The 26,352-nt window shown below is 41.9% G+C and overlaps 1 protein-coding gene across 1 annotated transcript in view; it reads right to left on the bottom strand.

Annotated features, from left to right (window-relative positions):
- Positions 1-26,352, bottom strand: part of STK32B (serine/threonine kinase 32B) — a 349,859-nt gene that overhangs the window by 115,874 nt on the left and 207,633 nt on the right. The window contains exon 4 of the mRNA XM_029234880.1: positions 11,308-11,481. Coding sequence (XP_029090713.1) covers positions 11,308-11,481 — 174 coding nt within the window. The remainder of the gene's footprint in view (positions 1-11,307; positions 11,482-26,352) is intronic.

The raw sequence follows: 26,352 nt of genomic DNA, 5'->3' as shown, positions 1-26,352 counted from the left end.
GAAGCCCTACAGATGACCTCTTTGCTGACTGACCACCTCTTCCCGTCCAGGGGTGAGGCCGGTCCGGGCCCATGTGGGGTGTGAGTCTGCTCAGCACTTGCCACGGATCCAACCATCCCTATTGCCCACCTATCTCTGAGGCATCCTCCTGGGCACTAGGGAGATGCAGCCACCTGGCCTCTGGTTTGAAGGTGCTGAGTCCTAATTAGCTCAGTGGGATGATGCTCCATAGCGTCCAGCTCTGCCCCTAGAAATGCCTTATTTTGAGGTTTGGGGCCCAAGCCCAGCTATAAATAAAGTGGTACTCAGGTTTTCCATAGGGTTGCATTCTTCAGGGAAGCTGTGTGTTTGCAAAGCTGTTGGTTTGGGGCAGGGCTCAAGGATGATAACCCCTAATGCAGTAATTCTCATCCAGGGATGATGTTGTCTTCCAAGGCACATTTGACAATGTCTGGGGACATTTTTGATTGTCATAACTTGGCGGGGAAGGAGAGGTAGGGCTCTAGGCATTTAGCAGGTAGAAGACAGGGATGCAGCTAAATACAGTACACAGGACAGTTCCCACCACAAAGAATTATCTGGACCAAAATATCAACAGTGTTGATATGCAGAAACCCTTCCCTGTGGCCTTCAGAATTCCATTGTGAGTTCTGACAGATGGGAATAAGCTAAACAGGTGGATAGGGTAAGTAAAAGCATTTCTTAAAGAGAGATCATCACGCAAAGGAAAAACAGAGGTGGAAGACAGCATGAACTTGGGAGAAAAGCAGAGCCTGGGACAAGTGGACTGCAAAGGTCTATGGGCGGAACCAGAGGAGGGGGACGCAAGAGATGAGGCTGGAGAGATGGTCAAGAGTAAGGCCCTCAAATATCATCATCTTCATCTTCATTGTGACCTTCATCAACACACCATCATCACCACCATCACCAGTAACCTTTGTCACAGAAGATCACATTTATTGAACACTTACTAGGTACTAAATTTAAACATGCAACACACATTATTTCAGTTTGTTCTTTCAACACCCCAGGGTAGTAGAGTATTGGTTTCCTGCAGCTGCTGTAACAAATGACCACAAACTTAGTGACTTAAAATCACAAAATTTATTGCCTTATATTTTGTATGCCAGTCAGAGGTCTGATGCAAAGTCAAGGTTTCAGCAGGGCTGCTTTCCTTCTGGAGGCTCTTGGGGAGAATCTGTTTCCTTCCTTTTCCCAGCTTCTAGAGGCCGCCTGCCTTTCCTCGCTCATGGCCCCTTTCCCCATCATCAAGGCCAGAAAAGAATGTATTGAGGGTTGAGTCCTTCTCACACTGCATCCCTCTGACCTCTTCTTGTGCCTGCTCTTCCACTTTTAAAGAACCTTGTGATTCCACTGGGCCACCTGGATAATCCAGGGCAATCTCCCCGTCTCAGGGACAGCAGATGAGCAACCTTGATCCACTGGCATCCTTAATTCCCCTTTGTCATGGAACATAACATGTTCACAGGGTTCAGTGATTAGGATGTGGACATCTTGTGGGGAGGACATTTTTCTGTCCACCACCATTTTTGTCTACAGGTGATAAACCAGAGCTTCAGAGCAGTCAGATGCTGTGCCTGAGCTCACAGCATGGAAGCCTCCTCTATCTTAGCGGAATCCAGGTTTTTCACCACTGTGCTTTCCTGCTCTTTGCTCCCGAAAACAAGGAGCTACACTTGCTGAATACTTCATGTGTGCCTGACACTCCACCTGCATCACGTCATCATTCTGTCGGCAATCGCTCCTCTTGTTAACAGAGAAGCAGACTCAAATCAGAGACGTAATGGACTTACTAAGGTCTCCTGCGGCTGCACCACAAAGTGAGAACGCTCTCAGCACTGCTCCTTACAATGGGAGCGGTGGGCCAGGACCCTGCCTACATGCAGGAGATGCCCTTGACCCCTCCCCTACGGTCAGGTACGAAGCCTGGTTTCTCCTCTTCACAATCTCATTCCCTGTGTCCCACCACTGTGGCCAGAGGTTGGGATTGTTTGTTTACAAATTCCACTGGTCATCAAATGGGACCCAAACTGGGAGCCAGAGACAGCAGGCTACTGCAAAGACTCAGCCAAAGCCACTGAAGCCACAGGTTAGGAAATTGTTCCCTTCCACTGCCATTACATGAGGGACAAGCCTTTTCCAAAGATGACATAGGATTAGCAGCCCGGTCATATTTCACCCCTTGGCACAATCCCTGTCCCTACAGCTTAGAGGCATTTGATTTTCCAATAAACTGATTTCGGCCACTGAAAACCAACACCCCACCTCACTCTGCACACAGTTCCCTGGGAAATGCATGTAGGCCATGTTGCCAAATTATCAGGAATTAAGACAGTTTCTCTTTCCAGAGTTCAGGAGGCACAAGCATAAGGGAGTGAGTCTATTTACCAAAAAAAATTAAAAAAATAAAAAATCATAAACACACAAGCATTCTAAAGTAAGGACAGGAACGCTAGCCCCACCAGTTCGTGCAACCCAAGCTGAAAACTGGTGCTGCCCCACGAGATAATGAGCAACTCATCTGGCAATGCCAAGGGCTTCAGGGATGGAGGAAGTTGAATATTGCCACAAAAAAATAGAGTTATATTTGTATGTGAACACAACAACAAAAGGTATCACCTTTTCCTGAGAGTCAGTCACATGATTTTTCCTTCACAAAAGGCTGGGTAATAGAAAGATTCTATGTGTAAATATGATGAGAGAACTTGACTTCCAATTATTATCAGTATAGAGACAGTAAGAGCTTGGTGACTTGAGGCGTCCACTTAGTGTTTGCTCCCAGGCAAGTTATTTATTCCCTATGAGACTCAATGTTCCCACCTGTAAAATGGGGCTGATACTGGGGTCCACCTCTGTTGGCTGGTGTTGGGATTAGGTGAGATCATACCTGCAAAGTACTTAAAACAGAGCCTGGCACAAGCAAAGTGCTCAGCAAATTTTTATCTCCATCATGGGTGTAGCATCTTACAAACAATGATTTCTATTTTGTTACCTACCAATCCCAGGTTTCAAATATGGGGATGATCCACTGCATTTAAATTCTTACTGTACATAAATATGAACAAAGCTCAGTTCCAAGCCCTGCCCCAGTGAGTAATCTCCTTCTCTTCTCATACTATTCCCACCCAAAGACACACAATGCCAAAAATCTCATGTGTGTGCGTGCGTATGCACATGTTTCATTTACTTTTTACCTGTTAATAGTTTTAAATTAAGTTGTCCACAGGGAATATGAATGGTGAATTCAAAGTGGAAGTTTGAAGCATATGCTGTAAATAAGTGAAAATCCTCAAAATAATGGGAGAACTATTTTTCACTTGCACACTTTTTAATCTTTTGAACTTTATAACACGTACACATACTCTCTATTAAAAAATAAGGCCTGGACTTAACGCTAACAAAACCCATAGCAAAAAAAAATTTTTACTTCTTTATTTTCTCAGTTTATTCAATAAAGTGACAAATAACTGTAATAGGGAAGAACTTTTTATTCTACTACAGGTTACTCACTAAAGGGATGTTAAAGTATGCATAATGGTCCATCTCTGGGAACCCTGCCTCCCAGGTAACAGGCATTAAGCTAAAATACCTTTGTTTAGCTCACAGGAAACATCCTGACCAGGCCCACCTATGAATGATAGCAGCAAGGAGAAAATGAACACATCCCCTCCAGAGGCTGACCGGAACCAGGAAATGTTTGGCTTTATTCCCTCCTGTTTTAGAACAAAAGAAGTCTGAATTCTAACTCAGGCAAGATGGTTCTTTGGGACACGAGTCCACCATCTTCTCGTTCTGCTGGTTTTCCTAATAAAGTCACTCTTCCTTGCCTCCACAACTCATCTCTTGATTTATTGGCATGTTGTGTGGTGAGCAGTATGCGCTTGAACTTGGTAACAAAATGATAAACTTTATATAACTTAGCATTTGTATACTTATTTTCTAGACAATTTGTAGAAATGAGAAGTGGCTTTGAAAAGCTTGTTCATCTCAAAGATAATGCTAGTTTAAAGAAAGGTGCTTGCTAGTCTTCCAGGATTGAACTATTATTTTTCCTAAAGATAAAAAGGAAAAGAAAAAGATTTCTGACACAGCCCATAAAGAAGCCCTCAATAAAATTTATAATTAGCTTTAATGATAGAGAGGGCTTCACAAATATTTGACTCATTAAGCAGATATTTTCTCAAGGCTGAATACTTTCAATAAACAACTCCAGAGGCTTCCCTGGTGGCGCAGTGGTTGACAGTCCGCCTGCCGATGCAGGGGACACTGGTTCGTGCCCCGGTCCGGGAAGATCCCACATGCCGCGGAGCGGCTGGGCCCGTGAGCCATGGGCCGCTGAGCCTGCACGTCCGGAGCCTGTGCTCCGCAACGGGAGAGGCCACACAACAGTGAGAGGCCCGCGTACAGCAAACAAACAAACAAACAAACAAAAAAAACAACTCCAAGGCGAAGCTGAAGATGCTTCTCATGTATCTGATGAGATTTCTGCCCTGGAAAGGAAGCCTGTGAGTCTGATGAAGTGAAGGACGACTGGGATTACAAACCTTTGAGACCGTGAGTTAATTTTCATGTGATGCAGGTTCAGGGCTGGAAGCAAAATAAAATGCACTATATAAATAATCAGACTTCATCGAGAGATTTTCCAAGGGAGTAAAGGACACTGCCCTAGGACTTCCAGGAATTTTCAGACCACAGTTTGGTAGAAGTAACCTCACTGGTGAAAATTTTTCTTCAAAAGAAGTTTGAAAATGTTGCCCCAAACCCACTTCGATTAGCATTTAGATCACTGCTCTGTTCAAAACAGTGAACAAGCTTGCTGTTTATGGGCTCATATTTATGACTGGATTGGATCTAAAAATAAAAGACATGGGAGAGAATTACTGGTGCCGTGAGCCTCACCTGAACCATGAGCTCTCTTCAAATCTGCTCATTTCTCCCAAATTGATAGATAATGCAACAGCACCTGCCACTGACCAAGGAGACTCCAAGAAGCCTTTATTGTTCATTTCCTTTTTTTTCTGATGAAACGTAGTTCTTCAAAGCACTACTTTATGTATCAAAAGAATTATGATTACATATTGCAGTGGAACTTGGAGAAATTTTTAACATCAAACATGAGATTTCAAAGGAATTTCATGCTTGTGCGTGGCTACTTTGGGCCCCACCAGAAATTTTCAAAAGGCTGACTCCTCAGATGTCAAGGGATATTTGGGCAGAAAAGTTACAGGAAGCACTGCAAGATTTGGGTAGTGACTTATTGAATTTGAACCTGTATTTTCAAGTAATTTCAAGTAAGGCGTGTCTTTCATTTCTTTCTTTAGTATTTCTTCCTTGATTCAATATGTAGTTATGGAGCACTTCCTCTGTGCCGGGCAATGAGTCAGGGGTGACCTCAGGCTAGGGGCGTCACCACCAGAATCCTTCCTTGCTTCATGGGCACTGCTGGAAGAGCCTTCCTCGGGGGTGCTTGGGAGGAGTCGATGAGATCCATCCATGCATATTTTTATGTTCAGATGTGCAAGCACCCTCACTCATATAAGGGTTTTATAAACAGTTCAATGCAGAAAGCCAGGGTAGCATGTGCTCATCAGCATGGGATCTGGGGTCAGAGTGTCTTGGTTTGAAACCTGGTTCCATGACCTGCCAGCTGTGTGCCAGAGTGCAAATCACCCAATTGCTCTGAAAAATTAGGATAATCCTAGTACCTAGCCCATTTGATTGATGTGAGAATTAAATGAGATATTTGTATGTATATACACACATATGTATATATATGCACACACATATGTAAACACACACACATGCATGTATGTATGTGTGTGTGTATGTGTGTGTATATATATATATATATATATATATATATATAGTTTAAAGTAGTGCTGACACACAGGAGCTTAACAAACTTGATTCACTGTCACTGCTTTTAGTCATCTGCCCTTCTGTATGACCTGGCCCTTCTGGGTAGCTAGTCCAGTAACCAGCTCTGGCTGAAGAGCACCCTGGGGAGGTGCCTTCGGTGAACGTCATTCTCGATTACCAGTTGGACCACATCACTCCCAAGCTTCAACCCATCAATGACTGACACCAGCCGGAGCCTCAGGAAGTGCTCCCTGCCGAGCTGACCAGCTCAGGCTCTGCCCACCCAGGCCTCTCAGTAGGAGCCTGTCTGCCCAGTGCCTCCAGCGTTCCTCTTCTCTGGGCTAATGTCTATTTGTCCCACAAATCATATTTGCATGTCCCAGAGGAAGCCTTGCCAGCCTCCTCTGGGTCCCCTGCTCTGCCCCCCACCTTAGTCTGGGCTGGGTGCCCTCCTCAGAGGTTCCGCCCGCCACTGTGTGGTGTCCTGTCCTGGGTCCTCTCTCCCCCTCGGACTGCAGTAATTTGGCCCCTAGAGTGGTTGTCTCTTCCACCCAGGGAATCTGCTCAGGTGCAGGCAAAGGGTCCCACCCATCATTTTCTTCCCGGGGCTGGCACACTTCTTGGCCCAGAGTGTTTTGAAAGAACGAAGGGCCAACTCAAGTGCTCTAAAAAGTAAAACTCCTAATTGTTTTAAGACAATGGTTTATTTTGAACCCACAATGGTATTTTCCTGCTTATGCACTTTCAAGCTCACTGGGTTATACTCTGAAATACCTTTTATTTTCTACAGATCTACATCATCCTCAAAGGATGGAGATTTGTCACCACTAAGTATAAATGAACACCTGGTTTCAAAATCAATTCCCTCAGATGAAAGAAAGAGGAATGAGGCACCTAAAAGGCCCCAGGCACAGTTAAATCCTTTATGAACTTTTTCTCATGGAATTTGCATCTCATGGAATTTGTGAAGTAGGTGTCATCAGGCCCATTTTACAGATTAGGAAATGGAAGTCCAAAAAGCTAAGTCACATGTCCAAGTCCACCAAGATGGAAGATAGAAATTCTTGGCAATTCAACTCAGGCTTGCATTTGTGGAATGATTCTGCCACTTGCAAGTGTGGCTACTTGGAAAGAAGCAACATTCATCAGTCTGTATAAAATATGGCATTGACAGTGCCTTGTACATATGCAGTAGGGGACTTACATATTCAGCTGTTGAATGAATACAAAACATTGCACAACATTATCTTATATCCCTATGCACAATGTGTACAGACACACATAATTTCAAGTCTGTACATACATACACAATGAAAAAGAGATTTATTGAACCATATGGGAGGGGGGAAAAAACCCTGACTCAAATTTCTGCCAAGTCTGTAAGTTTAGAAATGGTAAGGTAATTCCATTTACTTTTAGTGGATTGTTAAAAATTTCCTTACATTGTTGGATAGCTCCTTTTCTCTCAGGTAGATCTGGAATCTGAGGGCAGATGACCCCACACAGAGCAACATAAAAACATTTGTTGAAATACAATGAAATGGTTCCAAACCACCATGCTCTTATGTGACAGTTCCATTTTCCACCTGGTCTATCGTCAGCTCTGCTCTGGGATGTTGGCATCTGTCTCACCAAGGTCCACATGACTCAGTTTGTGGGGGGATGTAGGCAAATAGATGATCTATTACACACTAGCTGAGGAAGGACTGTGATAATGAGTGAATGACACTTGTACAATAGGTTTGTAAAGAACTTGCTCCTTTCATTGCCTTCAAAGAAGCCCAGCCAGCCCACAGAGGCTACTCTGGTATAGGGTGACCTTCCTTAACAAATATAGCACAGTGCTTATAAACCCAGATTCCACAGCCGGAATGCCTGCGGGCAAAAGCTAGTCAATGACTGTGTGAATGAACAATGGACCCCAGTAAATACTCTGCATTACACTGAACAGTCCCTTTATTCCTATTTGACCAGGGCTGCTGCTGCTACTATTACTACCACTACTGTTACGACTGGAACTACTACACTTCCTCCTCCTTCCCCCTTCCTCCTCTTTCTACCTCTCCTCCCCCTCCTTCCTCGTCTTCATTTGCATTTTGTTACGTTTGTTACTATTTGTGTCAAAATGATACAGAGGAGTAGTTCCAAGAATCAAATTGTGCTGAAAGTTTTGTTACAATATAGCGACAATCCCTATCACTTTCTCCTTGATTTCTCCCTCTCCGTCCATTTCTCTCTCCCAGGCTATAATTTTGGTATTTAGCTCCTTATCTTGAAATGACTGATGTACAGGACTCCTTGACTTTTCAATTTCCGGCTCTATCTGCTGGCTTCCCACTATGGAAGATGAGTATGTAGCAGTCTTTCCTTTGTGTGTCCCCGCAAGACACACTCATCTTCCCATTTCCTCACTTCCCCTAATGCGGTATTGTTGTAGTTTTGGTTAGGTCAATTTTTAGGGGTTAGGTGATTATGACTACGCATGCTACGCAGAGATGATTCATGTAGCAAAGTGTATGATATGCAATGTCCTGTCCAACACTTTCATTCCCTGGAGTTAAAAATTATCTTCTATTTATTGCTGAGTTTTTTCCCTGAACTTCTCATTTATTCAACTTCAGATTCTTTGCCAAATAAATAAATATCTCAAGGCAGCCAGATGTCTTAGGAATTCTATCAGCTCGCTCTTCCTAAAGAAGTCTCTCCCAGGGACTTCTGATCCGACTCCAATCAGAACTGGTCATGGTCTACACCGCAGGCACAGCCGACATCCTTGACCCACCCATCATCCGGAAGATTTCCTTTGCCTCTCTCTTCTTTGCTGGAGCTCCAGCTTTCCGTATTCCATTTCTTCCTCCTTGATTTAGTCATTCATTTTAGTGGAGTCCATGTCATTTTCTAACAGCTACTTGAGAAAAGGTATATGAGAAGTATATTTTTTGAGACCTTGAACTTGTGAAAACGTACATCTCACATCTGATTGATAAGCATGTTTCCACTGCCTTCTGGTGTTTGATAATCCCAAACTATTGTTCTACAGTGCAAGCTTATTGGATCCAAAGTTTGTTTTGATGTATGTCTGTTTCTAGTCACTGTATCCTTGATGGACCCTTCAGTCTGGAAATTCATATATTTCAGGTCCAGGAGATTTTCTTTATTTCATTGATGATTTCTTCCCCTATGTTTATGTTTTCTCACGTTTCTTTCTTCCCTCCCTCCCTCCCTCCCTCCCTCCCTCCCTTCCTTCCTTCCTTCCTTTCTCTCTCTCTCTCCCTCTTCCTTCCTTCTCTCTCTCTCTGATACTGAACTTACTGTACTGGTCCTCTAATTTTCTTATGTTTTCTTTTTGTCTTTTTATTCTACTGTGCACAGGATATCTTCAAGCTTTATCTTCCAACACATTTATCTTTTGAATTTTTCATTTCTACATTCATATTTTTAATTTATAAGAGCTCTGATCTGATGTTTGTCCTTTGAATTTTAAATACACATAGTACTTCTTATTTTACGATTGCAAACATCTTTTCATCCCGCTGAAAATACTGATCATAGCTCTTTTCATAGTGTCTTCTCCTGGCAGAGTCTCTGTTTATTCCAAGCCTTTTTTCTTTTTCCATTTGACTGCGTGGCTCTCACTCTTCATGTTAGAAGATTTCTCTGGATGTCTGATAATCTTTAGTCGTCACTAACTTACTTGGGAGCTTATAACAAATGAGCAGGGCTTGCTGACCCTGAACTACGCTCCAAGGGTCTTGGGGAACTTCTGATGTCTAAATCTCTTTCCTCTTGGCTCAGCCAAACCCCCACTGAAATCATTCAGGTGTCCATTCAGGAGGAGGAAGGCCTGAGCCCAGCTGGAAGTGGGGAGGGTGTGTTATCTGAGCATCTGGTATGGATGCATCTACTTAGTCGTGCTATTTTCAGTACCATATCCCAACTCAAGAGGCTTGATGTCTTTCAGTCCAGACACTCTCTATTTTACTCTCCTGAGGGAACAAACCTTCAGTCTTCTGCTTGGAAGAGGAAGGGACAGCCATCCAGTTATTCAGGATGGGTAAGCAGATTGGGGGTTCTCAATACATCCTAAAAGGCTTTCAAACAATGAACCTCATTTTAGCCTCTCTTTTACCCCCTCTTCCTCCTTCCATCGATACTGATGACTCCCCATTCCTGAGCCTTGCGGGGGATTCTTTAGTGCCTATCAATTCATGGTTCTTCTCAGGGACAACTCAAAATTCAGTTTCTGGCGTCCTAAGCCATTTACTACTCTACATCTTCTTTCTAATCCCCCGCCCCACCATGTTTTGCTATAGTCTCCTCTTTAGTTTTCCCCATCCTTGTGAATTTACCATTTTTCAAACCCTCCTTACTGTCAATTTATGGAGATTTTAGAAAGGAGGAACTGTAAGTGTGTGTGTGCACGTGTGTATGCTTCATCTACCGTCTTTAGTCTCAAGCTCAAGTTTTTGTCTTTCCCAAGTCCTCCAAAACTGTATAAGTTAGAAGAAGATCCACTAGGCACAGTGCAAGACGATGCGTGAACAGATTTGGAGCTACTCACGCTGGCCCCCTCCTCTGTGGTCAGAGATAGGACTTTATTAATGAAACCATTGCTTTCTTTCTTTCTTTTTTTTTTTTTTTGCGGTACGCGGGCCTCTCACTGTTGTGGCCTCTCCCGTTGCGGAGCACAGGCTCCGGACGCGCAGGCTCAGCGGCCATGGCTCACGGGCCCAGCCGCTCCGCGGCATGTGGGATCTTCCCGGACCGGGGTACGAACCCGTGTCCACTGCATCGGCAGGTGGACTCTCAACCACTACGCCACCAGGGAAGCCCAAACCATTGCTTTCTGAAGCCCTCGCTGGCCTCCTGCCTCTGCAGTCAAACTTGCCTTGCTCACCAGGTTGGATGTGGTGGTGCTGTGCACAGGCAGGGAGAAGCAAAGGCCCTGAGGAAGCAGCAGAAACTCAGAGCTTATATCCAAAGCCCAGAGCCAGCACTGAAGCTTCCCAAGAGGAAGAAATCCTCCATGATACACAGCACTGATTTCAAAGTAAGGAAAGGAATAGAGAAGAATCCCTCACATTCCCATCTCATGCCACTGTGATTTTTCTAACCTGACGCTAGAGGGACAGAACATTCCAGCCTCCCAAAGACACACCAGAATGGAGAAGCAAAGGCCGACCACCAGCCATGTCTCTAAGCAGTGGGGTACCAAGAGAGGAGGTTACACAGGCAGTGGGATTGTTCCACCTCGATGCACGTGACAAGGGAGTAGGTAGAGAAGGTAAAAGCAATAAAGCTGTTCTGCTTTTTATGATCTCCATGTACTGCCACTTCTAAAGAATGTCAGTGAGAAAATACTCTCGATGGTCGCAGACTCCTCCCATCACACCCTAGCCCCCAGCATCCCTCCAGCAGCCTGGTTACCTGTGGATGATGTGATACCTCTGCAGATACTCCAGGGCGAGGGCTAGCTCGCAGATGTAGAGCTTCACGGCCCCCTCTGTGAAATGTACATTCTGTTGCAGGTGATAACGTAGATCCCCTCCCAGCAGTAGGTCCACCACCATGAACATGTCCTCCTCGTCCTGGAAGGAGTACCTAGGAGCACCGAGGGGCAGAGAAAGTTAGGGATGGAGATGACTCCAATGCCCTCAAGACCAATGCCCCCATTTTACAGAAGAGCAAACTGAGGCTCAGAGAGAGGCACTGATGCTGCCCAAGTTACAGTGTTCTATGACAGAGCACCAGTCCTCTGGCTGACAAATGGCACTTGAACCAATACTGGACTCCAACATGTTACTTTGTTTTTAGCATATGTTTTAATTAGATGTTGTCGGGACTTAAGTAGCTGGTCTCCAAAGCTGCAGCCCCTTCTCCACTCATTATCCTGTCCTCCCCACACATGCCGCTCCCCACAAGGATCTTGTTTCTGCAGCCCTTGAAGGCAGTGATGCTCTGGTAAGACACATCCAGGCTTTAAGGGAACTGGCACTTTCTACTCACGTTGCTTCTCAGAACCTGGCCAGAGCCCAAGCCCTATGGAGAGGCCACGAGAAGGAAAACCAAGGCGCTCTGTTCAAGAGCCCCAGCTGAGCACTCAGTGACAGCCAGCGCCAACCAGTAGCCGTGAGAGTGAGCCACCTTGGGAATTTGGATATTCTGCTGCAGTCCCAGCTGACATCACATGGAGCAGAAGAGCCGCCCCGATAAGCCCAGTCAACTTATAGAACATGAGATAATGAAATGGTTGTATTTTGAGCCACTAAGGTTTTGAGTGTATTTTCCCCACAAAGCAACAGAAGTTGCACTTAGTCCTTTTAAGGGCTGAAGCACCAACATAAAAAGCCTGAGAATGGCGTTAAACAATTGTAAACTAGAATCACGTCATAAAATGTCGTCACATTCCATACAGAACCATGAACTGTAATAAGGGCATCACAGAATGACAGGATGTTGTCTTGGATGCTTAGATCTGTGTCTCAGATCCTCGACTATTAGACCTGGGCCAGCCAGGCCATTCCCCTCGTTTGACAGAAGAGGGAAGAAGGGCCTCAGTGAGTCACCGTCAGGGTGAAAATAAGACTCAGAACCCCCACTCTCATCGAGCTCTTACAACCACACACTGCTGAGATGCTGCTGTAACATGTACTTGCTGTGTTTCCCTGACCTGGGCATGCAGCCCTGAGGAGGGAGCCCGACTCGGCCACAGGAGAGGTGACAGGCCATGTGCTTACGGGATGAGGGATTCCAGGGGTGGAAGGAACCTTAAATGCCATCTAGTCCCACCCGCCCTGTATTACAGAGACTGGGATCCAGAGAGAGAAGAAATGGCTGCCCAAGTGTCACAGTTCTCCTTCTATGTCTCACCTGCTGTTTATACGGGTCAGGATCAAAGCAAGGAGGAGGGGGGTGATATACTGTGACCCCAAACTGTAAATTTACCAGGTGTTTACAGAGTACCTGTCCTGTGACAGGCATTGGGTGGTGTGCTGGGGACACTGGGACAAAGCAATTGTCCTCACTCTGAAGGGGCACACAGTCCCCTAGGAGAGAAGGGCTAAGTCAACAGTCAGTGGTCATGCAGGGGGACAGGGGCTCTAGAAATCTCTCTGGGGTGCAGTGGGCATGTGGAGGGAGGAAGTCAGCTCTCCAGCAACTGAGGTGGGTGGAAAGGTCTTTGCAGATGAAGGGTACCCTGGGTCTGGGACACACAGGGACTGTGACCCAGACAGAAGGATAGCATGAACCTTCTGGTGCTGGGAGTCCAGGACTCTGTAGGGTCTTGGGGACAGCACCTCCCATCCCCCCAGTTTCAGCATCTTAGCCACTGACAATCCAAGGGCGATAATGCAGACCGGCTTCTTCCATTCTCTTTCAGGCTCACTTCAGGGCTGGAGCCGTGGCTGCCTGCCCTGGCAGGAAAGAGGTGGTCCAGGGGCTTGTGGGGGTGTCCAGGGCCGCCTGGAGGGCAACAGCTGGACTTTATATTTGGTTCAGGACAAGTATGAGCTGTGTGGTGCGCGATCACTGCTCCAATTGATGCATCGCAGGAGTTGGATGCTCGTGAAGAGGTTAGAAAATAAAGCTTGCCCAGGAGCCTTGCCCAAGGTAGGCTCCCAGCCTGGAGGCACTGGCCTTTTCCAGACACTATTTTTTCTGGGTGGACTATCTGGGCCCATGTGAGGATGGAGAGAATCAAACAAAGATGCTCTGGACACACTGGAGCGTGGAGCAGGTAACAAAGGGCCTCCTTAGCGAACACTGTAAAAGCCACGCTTCAATCTGTCTTTCAACATGGTCATAGCCATCTGTATTAACCTTTTCTCTTTCATGGCAATTTTAGAATAAATGTATCCGGTTTCTTGAAAAACTCTGACTTTTGTTGGAATTATGTTTAATTTACAAATTAAAGAGAATTAGCATTTTTACGATGCTGGAACTTTCCAACCTTTCCATGAACATGAAATATCTATTTATTCTGGTCTTCTTTTTATGTTTGTCAATTAAATTTTATAATTTTCTACTTAAGGGCCTGGCATGTATGCATTTTTTTTATGACTTTAACTTTTTATTCTATATTGGAGCATAGGTGATTAACAACGTTGTGACAGCTTCAGGTGCACAGCAAAGCAACTCAGCCATACACGTACAGGTATCCATTCTCCCCCAGACTCCCTCCCCATCCAGGCTGCCACATAACACTGAGCAGAGTATTCTGATATTTTAAAATAAATTTTATTGCTATTGTGAAGATAATCTTTTAAAGTAAGGTGCACTAAATGGTCATTGCTAGGGGAAAATACACTCCGGAATTGCTTATGTTTATCTTAAATCTAGCAGCTTGGCTGACTTCTTAGTTATTAGTTCTAATACCTTGCATATATTTTTTCCACTTATTACATGAAGATGATTATGTATTCTACAAAAAACTGCCATGTTTATACTCTTGCGATCCTTATGCTGTTTACTTTTTCTTGTTTTATTTTACTACCCAGGACCTCCAGTAAAACATTGATTATAAGAGGTGATGCTGGGCATTTTTATCTTGTTCTGGAATTTAGTAAACTGTTTCTCCAATAAGTAAATTGTTTGCTGTAGATATTTGATGGATATCATTTATCCAGTTAAGAAAGTTGCTTTCTAGACTGCTAAGAATTTTTATCGGATGGGTTCAAAGGTTTTATTTTATTTTTTTTACATTAAACTGTCTTTGCATTTCTAGTCTAAACCTTACTTGATAAACACACACATATATATGTATATCTATATACATATATATGTGTATCTGTGTATTATATATAACATATATAATAATTAATAAATATATAAGTATATATTTATAATATATATTTTAATTTATAACATATAATATAATAATGTATAATAAATATATATAAGTATATTATATATAACATATACTATATATATGTATATATATATATATATATATTTTTTTTTTTACTGGGTTCAGGTTTATTCATTTAGGATTTTTGCATCAAACGTTCCAAGTGACACTGGCCTATATTTTCCTACCTTTGTCCTGACCCTGTTTTGGTATCATGGTAATACTGGCTTTGTATGATGAAGTGATTTTGTTTTGTCTATGTTCAAGAAGAGTGGGGCTTCCCTGGTGGCACAGTGGTTGCGAATCTGCCTGCCAATGCAGGGGACATGGGTTCGAGCCCTGGTCTGGGAGGATCCCACATGCCGCGGAGCAACTGGGCCAGTGAGCCACAACTACTGAGCCTGCGCGTCTGGAGCCTGTGCTCCGCGACAAGAGAGGCCGCCATAGTGAAAGGCCCGCGCACCGCGATGAAGAGCGGCCCCCGCTCACCTCAACTAGAGAAAGCCCTCGCACAGAAACGAAGACCCAACACAGCAAAAATAAATAAATTAATTAATAAACTCCTACCCCCAACATCTTCTTTAAAAAGAAAAAAAAAAAGAAGTGTACAAGAGACATCATTTGCTTGTAGCAAGTCTGGTGTCAAAACGCCCTCCATTCCCCCACTTAAAATTCACCTGGGACTCTCCCCCCTCACTTAAGGCACACCTGCTGGAGCCGTCTGATGGTTCCTGCTCCCCACTCTCAACAAAAGATGACAACATGACTAGAAAGTTTACGCGCGTCCTCTGGCCACTGGTGTTGGTTCATCAGGCCCCCTCAGAGTGCTCCTGGGGTCAGTGTGTGGATGAGGACCTTGCTCTAGGTGTGCTCAGCTAGAAGCTGTAACTGAGGCTGTCTAGATCCTGTGGCCCAAAATGAAGTTAAGACCCATCTGTAGAGTGAAGCTGCAGAGAGTCAAGCAGGGCTGAAGGGCTGAAAACAGAGAGAGGCCCTGCTGGAGGTGAGGGCTCCAGCCTGGGCGGAAGAGCGGTCTGTCCCTGAACTTCCTATTTACATAGGCAATGACTGTACTTTTTGATTTAAGCTACTTAACACTGTGTTTCTGTCACTTGGAATTGAAAGAGTCATCTGATGCATCTTTCCACGTATTTGCTACTGGAGATAAGGGTTTAGATGCTCAGAAAGAAATGACAGGAATCAGCTGTAATACGCTCCTACAGATGCTCAGTTTGTATTCTCATAGTTGATGGACTATTGAAACGCTGTGTTAATGACCAGTGAGTTCTTGCACCCTCAATTCACAGCTAAACTGTCAAAGGGAATCTCATTCAGTATTCCATCAGAACTTTTTGGAGGAGCAACATGAATTTTCAGGGGAGAAACTTGCAGACCAGAATGAATTCTAAAGAGAAAATCCCAAATGCAAAGATATCGATAATTTAGGCAATAACTCAGATTATGGATTTTTCTCGCTGCAGATCCATCGTCACCCTGGACCATGGACCCTATATTCTCCAGGAGACTCAATGTTATTATCGGAGAACAGAGAATGACCTTGCATTGATCTCTCTGTAGTTTTGTGCCGTTCCACAGCTCTGTGCCATTGTCTCTTTTGCTTCTTATTGGACTGGAATTATAATTATGTTCTCATGATGCCGTTGCATATTGTCATGGAAATGATGGAGATCACAAATGAAAAACCTGCACTTGATTGCAGTAATGCTGACCATGGAGAAATCTGGATAATTAGGCTCAGTATGCAAGATCAAAGAAGGTCAGGAGCTGGGATGGCATCAGTCCTGGCCTGGACATTGACATAGGCCAACATGAAGAATCCAACATCCTTTGGGTTTTTAAAAAAATGTATTAATTTCCTACCTTATTCCAAAACGGACTAAAAGTGACTTGCAAAATACATATAACATAATACAATTAAAAATAAGTAAGCCACAGACCAAGTCAAAGAATAATAAAGGAATACAAGAAAATGGTTGCAGGCAAAAATACCCCAATCCATGCCCAAAGAACTTGCCTGCTTGCCTGAAGTAGGCCATCAATGCATTTCTAACCTTCCCAGCAACCAGAGCAAAGTGAGAATCACGACCAGCTTCATGATTCAAGGGTCAAGGTGAAAAAACAAATCACTTGTTTATTTTTATGTTTCATTGTTTATTGCTGGTGCAGAAGCCAGAGGGAACTCTCTCCCACTGGATTCTTATAAAGACGACATTCTGTAACGTGGTGATCAATGAGCTATCTAAAATAGCTCTGAACAGAGTTGCAAGTTTAACGGGATTTTTGTATGATGTTCCTCAAGATAGACTGAATGCATCCAGTCCAATTCCGTTCAAGCAGTGCTACATGGGGCGACAGCAAAGTGGTCTGGGCGTCATGCTCACAGGTGAGCTTTCTTAATAAAAGAGATGCCGGTGAATGGCCTCAGGGACTACTTCACAAATATGAGCTCATGCACACACCAACAAACACCCAGTAGGCATCTACTACGCATCCAGCCCTGTGCCAGAGGCTGGGATTCAGTGGGAGGAGTTGCCCCAATAGGTCACCAGAGTTTGCGATAATCATAAGGGGTCTGGAGTTTGATGTCCTGTGCCAGGACAAGTGCCCCCTGATGACCCATTGCTGCATTTCCATTTTTTGCCCTTGGCCATGGACTTAACAGTCCCAGAGACACTCATTGTTGTCACTCTCTCATCCCTACCTGCTCCCTCACAATGCTCCCTAATCCCACCTCTCTACTCTTATCCATCATCCCCTTGCCAGTTTAGAACAGTGGTTTCCAACCAGTGTTCCAGTGGGGACATCTGATGACATCCGGAGACATTTTTGGTTGTCACACTGGAAGGGATGCTACTGGCATCTAGTGATTAGAGGCCAAGGATGCTGCTAAACATCCTACAGTGAACAGGATGGCCCCATGACAGAGAATGATCTGCCTCGAATGTCCAGTTAGAGCATCTCCAGCGCTCCCTCTCACCTCACCTCGCCTTGCCCAGTACCTGGTCTCTTCAACCCATGGTGTGTTATTAATGGCTGGGGAGGCATGGAAAGGAAAGGGACCTTCTGCAGGAAATCCTAAACCTTCTTAGTCTTCCAGCAGCGCAATGCCACCTGACCACTGGAAACAAATGCCTTTCTCTACTTTTCCTGAGACAAAAGGAGTCAACTGCTCAGAGATGACTCCGTGGGATGGTCATTCTGGAAGCCCTGGCAGCAGGACAAGCCACGTGTCTCCAACATTCATCTCCTCTGTCCTTAATCTGTCCACCCACAGGGACGAGGAGCCGAGAGTCTCCTAAGACCATTTTCTGTCCAATTTGATCTTCGAGGGGGAGCAGATAGAGAGGGGGGCTCACCCACCATGCTCACTTCCAGCGATTCTCAGAGACTTAATATCCAGCAAGAGAGGGACTAGAAATACCCTCTAGACTAAGAAATCCAACAATGGGATGCTGGGCCTTCTGTTAGCTCATACAGACAAATAAAAAGGAGCTTATCAAACCTGAACTGTGCTTGATACATATGCCTTTAATAACATTCACAGTAATAAGCTGTTTTTAAATTTTTTAATTTGACTTCAGCCACAAAAGTCATCAAGCCATTCGAACACGCTAGCCCTCACTGCTCTCACACTAGACTGATTCTGGCCCTGTCTCTGTCCCAGGAGATTACTGCTTAGTTTCCATCCGCTGCCTGTAAGCCAAGTGCCATCAACGGGAGACTCTCAAATGCCATCCAGCTCCCCGGGCCAAGGTAGTTTAGGGCAGGAGAAATTGTGGGATGATGCAAAGGCAAGATGCAAGTCCACGGTCCTCCCCACCTGCCAGCTACGCAGTGGGATTTGCAGACCCTAAAGTGTCATCTCTTTGTGTCAGTGCAGGACACTGTTCTTGTGGCTTAATGGTTTAATTTATAGATTAAATCTGTGCTCGCTTCTGCTTACTTCTAAAAGTTTTGCGGTGTCTAACAAAGTAAGACTGATGGATGCGATGGAGAGGAAAAATGTGGAACAAGGGAGAGGCGAATGTTTTGTTCCCATGGACAAACTGATTGTGAGCATGGTTCATCCTCCTTCACGGGACAGAGCAACAAAGGCAATGCAGAACAGACAACCCACTCTCACCGTCTGATTGAATGAGATGGAGCCAAACATCTCCCCTTGGGCTAAATTCCAAAAGAAGTATATAATTTGCATTCTTTACAAAGAGGAGGCATGGAGTAAGAAATCGGAAGCAAATAATGGTAACTCACACTTGTGGAGTGTTTCCTATGCACATTCCAATATTCATGAGAGATATTGGTCTGCAGTTTTCTTTCACTGCACTGTCTTTTAAAAAATTATTTATTTATACAGTAGATCTTTGTTGGTTATCTGTTTTAAATATAGCAGTGTGTACATGTCAATCCCAAACTGCCAATCTATCCCTCCCTTCCACCCTTCCCCCCGGTAACCATAAATTCAGCCTCTAAGTCTGTGAGTCTGTTTTTCTTTTGTAAATAAGGTCACTTGTATCATCATATTTTTTTTAGATTCCTCATAGAAGTGATATCATATGATATTTGCCTTTGTCTGACTTACTTCACTTAGTATGATAATATCCAGGTCCATCCATGTTTCTGCAAATGGCATTATTTCATTCTTTTTAATGGCTGAGTAATATTCCATTGTATATATGTACCACATCTTGGACATTTAGGTTGCTTCCATGTCTTGGCTATTGTAAACAGTGCTGCAATGAATATTGGGGTGCATGTATCCTTTTGAACCATGTTTTTCTCTATATATATGCTCAGGAGTGGGATTGCTGGATCATATGGTAGCTCTATTTTTAGTTTTTGAGGAACCTCCATATTATTCTCCATAGTGGCTGTATCAGTTTACATTCCCATCAACAATGTAGGAGGGTTCCCTTTTCTCCACACCCTCTTCAGCATTTATTTTTTGTACACTTTTTAATGATGGCCATTCTGACTGATATGAGGTGATATCTCATTGTAGTTTTGATTTGTATTTCTCTAATAATTAGCGATGTTGAGCAACTTTTCAGGTGCCCCTTGGCCATCTGTATATCTTCTTTGGAGAAATGTCTATTTAGGTTTTCTGCCAATTTTTTGATTGGGTTGCTTGGTTTTTGGATATTGAGCCACATGAGCTGGTTGTAAATTTTGGAGACTAATCCCTTGTTGGTCGCATTGTTTGCAAATATTTTTTCCCATTCTGTGGGTTGTCCGCAAATCAATCAGTGTGATACACCACATCAACATATTGAAGAATAAAAACCATTTGTTCATCTCAATAGAAGCAGAAAAACCTTTTGACAAAATTCAATACCCATTTATGATAGAAACTCTCCAGACAGTGGGCATAGAGGGAACATATCTCAACATAATAAAGATATATGACACACCTACAGCTAACATCATACGCAATTGTGAAAAGCTGAAAGGATTTCCTCTAAGATCAAGAACAAGACAAGGATTTCCACTTTTGTCATTTTTATTCAACATAGTTTTGGAAGTCCTAGCCACAGCAATCAGAGAAAAAAAAAGAAATAAAAGGAATACTAATATGAAAAGAACAAGTAAAACTGTCACTGTTTGCAGATGACATGATACTATACATAGAGAATCCTAAAGATGCTACCAGAAAACTATTGGAGCTCATCAATTAATTTGGTAAAGTTGCAGGATACAAAATTAATACACAGAAATCTGTTGCATTTCTATACACTAACAAAGAAAGATCAGAAAGAGAAATTAAAGAAACAACCCCATTTACCATCGTATCAAGAAGAACAAAATAACTAGGAATAAATTTAACTAAGGAGACAAAAGACCTGTACTCCAAAAACTATAAGATGCTGATGAAAGAAATTGAAGACAACACAAACAGTTGGAAAGATATACCATGTTCTTGGATTGGAAGAATCAATATTGTTAAAATGACTGTTCTACCCAAGGTAATCTACAGATTCAGTACAATCCCTATCAAATTACCAATGGCATTTCTCACAGAACTAGATCAAAAAATCTTAAAATTTGTATGGAGGCACAAAAGAACTCGAATAGCCAAAGCAATCTATTTTTTAAAATACATTTATTTATTTATTTTTGGCTGTGTTGGGTCTTCGTCACTGCGTGTGGGATTTCTCTAGTTGCGGGGAGCAGGGGCTACTCTTTGTTGCAGTGCACTGTCTTCTCATTGTGGTGGCTTCTCTTGTTGCGGATCACGGGCTCTAGGTGTGTGGGCTTCAGTAGTTGTGGCACAAGAGCTCAGTAGTTGTAGCTCACGGGCTCTGTAGAGTGCAGGCTCAGTAGTTGTGGCACATGGGCTTAGCTACTCCATGGCATGTGGGATCTTCCTGGACTAGGGCTCAAAACCGTGTCCCCTGCATTGGCAGGTGGATTCTTAACCACTGCACCACCAGGGAAATCCCCCAAAGCAATCTTGAGAAAGCAAAACGGAGCTGGAGGAATCAGGATCCCTGACTTCAGACTATACTACAAAGCTACAGTAATCAAAACAGTATGGAGGTGGGTCAAAAAGGATCTGGCTGTGCTTTATGTCATAGAGTGTTCTGCCTATGTTTTCCTCTAAGATCCTTTTTGACCCATCTCCTAGAGAAACGAAAATAAAAACAAAAATAAACAAATGGGACCTAATGAAACTTCAAAGCTTTTGCACAGCAAAGGAAATCATAAACAAGACCAAAAGACAACCCTCAGAATGGGAGAAAATATTTGCAAATGAAGCAACTGACAAAGGGTTAATCTCCAAAATTTACAAGCAGCTCATGCAGCTCAATAACAAAAAAGCAAACAACAATCCAAAAATGGGCAGAAGACCTAAATAGACTTTCTCCAAAGAAGATATACAGATTGCCAACAAACACATGAAAGAATGCTCAACATCATTAATCATTAGAGAAATGCAAATCAAAAGAACAATGAGATGTCATCTCACGCTGGTCAGAATGGCCATCATCAAAAAATCTAGAAACAATAAATGCTGGAGAGGGTGTGGAGAAAAGGGAACACTCCTGCACTGCTGGTGGGAATGTGAATTGATACAGCCACTATGGAGAACAGTATGGAGGTTCCTTAAAAAACTACAAATAGAGTTACATATGACCCAGCAATCCCACTACTGGGCATATACCCTGAGAAAACCATAATTCAAAAAGAGTCATGTACCAAAATGTTCATTGCAGCTCTATTTACAATAGCCAGGAGATGGAAGCAACCTAAGTGTCCATCATCAGATGAATGGATAAAGAAGATGTGGCACATATATACAATGGAATATTACTCAGCCATAAAAAGAAACGAAATCGAGTTATTTGTAGTGAGGTGGATGGACCTAGAGTCCGTCATACAGAGTGAAGTAAGTCAGAAAGAGAAAGACAAATACCATATGCTAACACATATATATGGAATCTAAGAAAAAAAAATGTCATGAAGAACCTAGGGGCAAGACGGGAATAAAGGCACCAACCTACTAGAGAATGGACTTGAGGATATGGGGAGGGGGAAGGGTAAACTGTGACACAGTGTGAGAGTGGCATGGACATATATACACTACCAAACGTAAAATAGATAGCTAATGGGAAGCAGCCGCATAGCACAGGGAGATCAGCTCTGTGCTTTGTGACCACCTAGAGGGGTGGGATAGGGAGGGTGGGAGGGAGACGCAAGAGTGAAGAGATATGGGAACATATGTATATGTATAACTGATTCAGTTCGTTATAAAGCAGAGGCTGACACACCATTGTAAAGCAATTATACTCCAATAAAGATGTTAAAAAAATTAATTAATCAATTTAAAAAAACTTGGAAACTGTAACTTTGCTAAATTCATTTGTTCTAGTCGTTATTTTTCAGATTATGAGTGATTTTTCATATAAACAATCATGCCATTTAAAAAAGAAAAAAAAACAGTATGGTACTGGCACAAAAAACCATAAATATAGATCAGTGGAAAAGGATAGAAAGCCCAGAAATAAACCCATGCACCTATGGTCAATTAATCTACGACAAAGGAGGCAAGACTATACAATGGAGAAAACAGTCTGTTCAATAAATGGTTCTGGGAAATCTGGACAGCTGCATGTAAAAAAATGAAACTGGGACATTTGTTAACACCATACACAAAAATAAACTTAAAATGGATTAAAGACCTAAATGTAAGACTGGATACTATAAAACTCTTAAAGGAAAACATAAGGCAGAACACTCTTTGACATAAATCGCAGCAATATCATTTTTGATCTGTCTCCCAGAGTAATGGAAATAAAAACAAAAATAAACAAATGGGACCTAATTAAACTCAAAAGCTTTTGCACAGCAAAGGAAACCACAAACAAAATGAAAAGACAATGCACTGCCTTTATCTGCCTTTGGTATCAGGGTAATACGAGTTCACAAATTGAATTGGGAAGTGTTCACTTCTCTTCTGTTTCCTGGAAGAGACTGTATAAAATTCTTTAAATTTAATTCTTTAAATATTTGTTAGAAGTCTCCTGTGAAACTATCTGGACATGGAACTCCATTTTTCAGGAGCTTTTAAATTATAAATTCAATTTATATAAAAACGATAGAATTAAGTTAATTTTTTCTTGGTTAAGTTTTGGTAGTTTGTGGATTTTGAGGAATTGGTCCATTTCTTCTAAGTTGTCAAATTTATGAGTATAAAGTTGTTCACAGTATTCCTTTATTATCCTTTTAATGGCTGCAGAGCCTGTAGTGATAGCTTCTGTTTCATTCCTGATTTTCTTAATTTGTATCTTCTCTCAGTTTATAGTTTTCAGTCTTGCTAGAGTTTTATCAATTTTTTTTGAAGAACCAGCTTGTTGTTCCAATTGATTTTTTTTCTATTGCTTTTCTCTTTTCAATTTCATTGATTCTACTCTATTGTTTCCTTCTTTTTGTTTGCTTCAGGTTTATTTTTCTCTTTGTTTTTTAGTTTTTTGAGATCAAGACTAGATTAATTTGAGACCTTTCCCCTTTTCTAATGTAAGCATTAAGAGCTATAAATTTCCCTCTCATCACAGCTTTAGCTGAATCCTACAAATTTTGATATGCTGTGTTTTCATTTTCATTCACTTGTATGTATTTTTATTTCTTTTGAGGCTTCTTTTTTAACCCAAGGATTATTAGAAATTTGTGTTTAATTTACAAGTATCTGGAGGTTTTCCTGTTGTCCTTCTGTTATTGAGGTCTAGTTTGGTTCCATTATGGTCATAGCACATACTCTGTCATGATTTCATTTTTAAAAATTTGTTGAGGTTTGTTTTATGAACCAGGAGCCAGGCAAATCTTTGTGACTGTTCCATGGAAACTTGAAAAAAAAAAAGTACTTTCTGTGTTATTTGGTGAAATGTTCTGTAAATGTCAGTTAGGTACTCTTGGTTATGGTGGTGTTCATTCTTTTATATCTTCGCTGACTTACTGTCTAGAAGTTCCATCAATTGCTAAGAAGTCCCCAACTATAACTGTGGGTTTTTCTATGTCTCCTTTCAGCACTATCAAATTTTGTTTCATGTATTTGGAAACTATGATGATTGACCCATTTATAACACATTATTTGAATCATTTTAATATAGTATACTATATATTACCATGTATATATTTTATATTTATAAAGTTTATTTATCTATTTCCTACTGAGAGATAAATTTCAGCATAATTGTTTTTACTATTCCCTTGTTACAAGTGATGCTGCAATGAGGCTATTTACATATTTCTTCTTGTGCTCACATGCACAAGATAATTTATTAAACAAGCATGTATTGAGCACCAGCCATAGGTTGGACACTGGTCTAGGTGCTTTGGATACGTAAGTAAACAACAGAAATCACGTCCCTCTCTATGTGGGATTACGTAAAGTGAACTAAGCAACTAGCACAGTGGGTAGCACATAGGAGGCCTTAGGGGGAGCTGGTTATAAGAATGAGTGGCTAAATGAATAAAGCTAACATCCTGATGTTAAACATACTGAGTGATAAAAGTGTATCACATCTTTACCCTTATAATCCTTACAGTAACTACAGAGGAATACACAATTATACCTATTTTACTAAGGTCCAAACAGGCACCTTGAGGGTGTAGCTTACTTAACATCATACACTTGATTTATTTTTTAAAAGGAAGAGGGACATTTTAACCAGTGGCAAATGGAAAGTTTTTCAGTAAATGTTTCAGCATCAGTTGTATATCTATGTGGAGAAAAATGAATTCTGACAAAGACCACATATCATACACATCTATCAATTTAAGATGGATTGTAGATCTCAATGTGTAATGTTAACTGAAACTTCTAGAAAAAAACATGGGAGAAGATCTTCATGACTTTAGGATAGACAGAGACTTCTAAACAGGATATTAAAAGCACTGATAAAAAGAATGCATTGATAAATTGGATTTGATTAAAATCAAGAACTTCAGTTCTCAAAAAACACATGGAATAAAAATGGGGCATAATGTTAACAACTGGGGATATGTTTAAAGCATATAAGTATCTTGGTAATATTTTTGCAATTCTTGTAATTTTGAAATTATATCAAAATAAAACTTGCCAACACACACACACACACACACACACCAACATCCAAATGAGATTGTTTTAACTTAAAATATTGTTATCCTCAGGGCAACAAGTAAGAAAATAACTCAAAGATATGTTAAAAGAAACAAGGAAATTAAAAGAGTATGCCAGAAAATATTTGTTTTACACAAAGGACAGCAGTAGCGGAGGAATAGAAGGGAAAAAAACATAAGACATATAGAAAAACATAGGAAAGTGGTACATGTAAAATACCACCTTATCGAAAATTACATTAACATAAACACTCTAAACAATACAATTAAATTGCAGAGATTGGCAGAATGTATTGTTTTTAAAAAATGATCCAATTATACGCTATTTACAAGAGACACATTTTAGATTCAAAGGAATAATTAGGCTTAAAGTAAAATAAACATACAAACAGTAAAAGAGAGTTGTAGTGACTATACCATATCAGACAAAATAAACTTTAAGATAAAAGCTGTTCCTAGGGCTTCCCTGGTGGCGCAGTGGTTGAGAGTCCGCCTGCCGATGCAGGGGACACGGGTTCGTGCCCCGGTCTGGGAAGATACCACATGCCGCGGAGTGGCTAGGCCCGTGAGCCATGGCCGCTGAGCCTGTGCGTCCGGAGCCTGTGCTCCGCAACGGGAGAGGCCACAACAGTGAGAGGCCCGCGTACAGCAAAAAAAAAAAAAAAAAAAAAAAAACCTGTTTCTAGAGACAAAGAAACATATTTTAAAATGATAAAGTGTCAGTCATTCAGGCAGATATATATATATAGATAGATAGATAGATATACACACACATATATATATCTTGTTACATATATATCATTATATATATAACATTATAAATTACAATATATCTTGTTATATATGTATATATAGGTATATACATATATAAACACACATAACAAGTTTTTATATATATAACAATTATGGTAGAATTGTAATGTTGGCTTAATATACAAAAATCAATGTTAATACCATATGAATGGAGTAAAAGACAAAACCTATATGATCAGGTCAATAGCTGCAGA

The sequence above is a fragment of the Monodon monoceros genome, unplaced genomic scaffold (genome assembly GCF_005190385.1).
Source record: "Monodon monoceros isolate NGI ecotype Baffin Bay Population unplaced genomic scaffold, NGI_Narwhal_1 Super_Scaffold_20, whole genome shotgun sequence".
In the NCBI taxonomy this organism is placed as follows: Eukaryota; Metazoa; Chordata; class Mammalia; order Artiodactyla; family Monodontidae; genus Monodon; species Monodon monoceros.
Note: the sequence above shows the minus strand (reverse complement) of the source record. Positions and strands in the feature narration are given on the sequence as shown.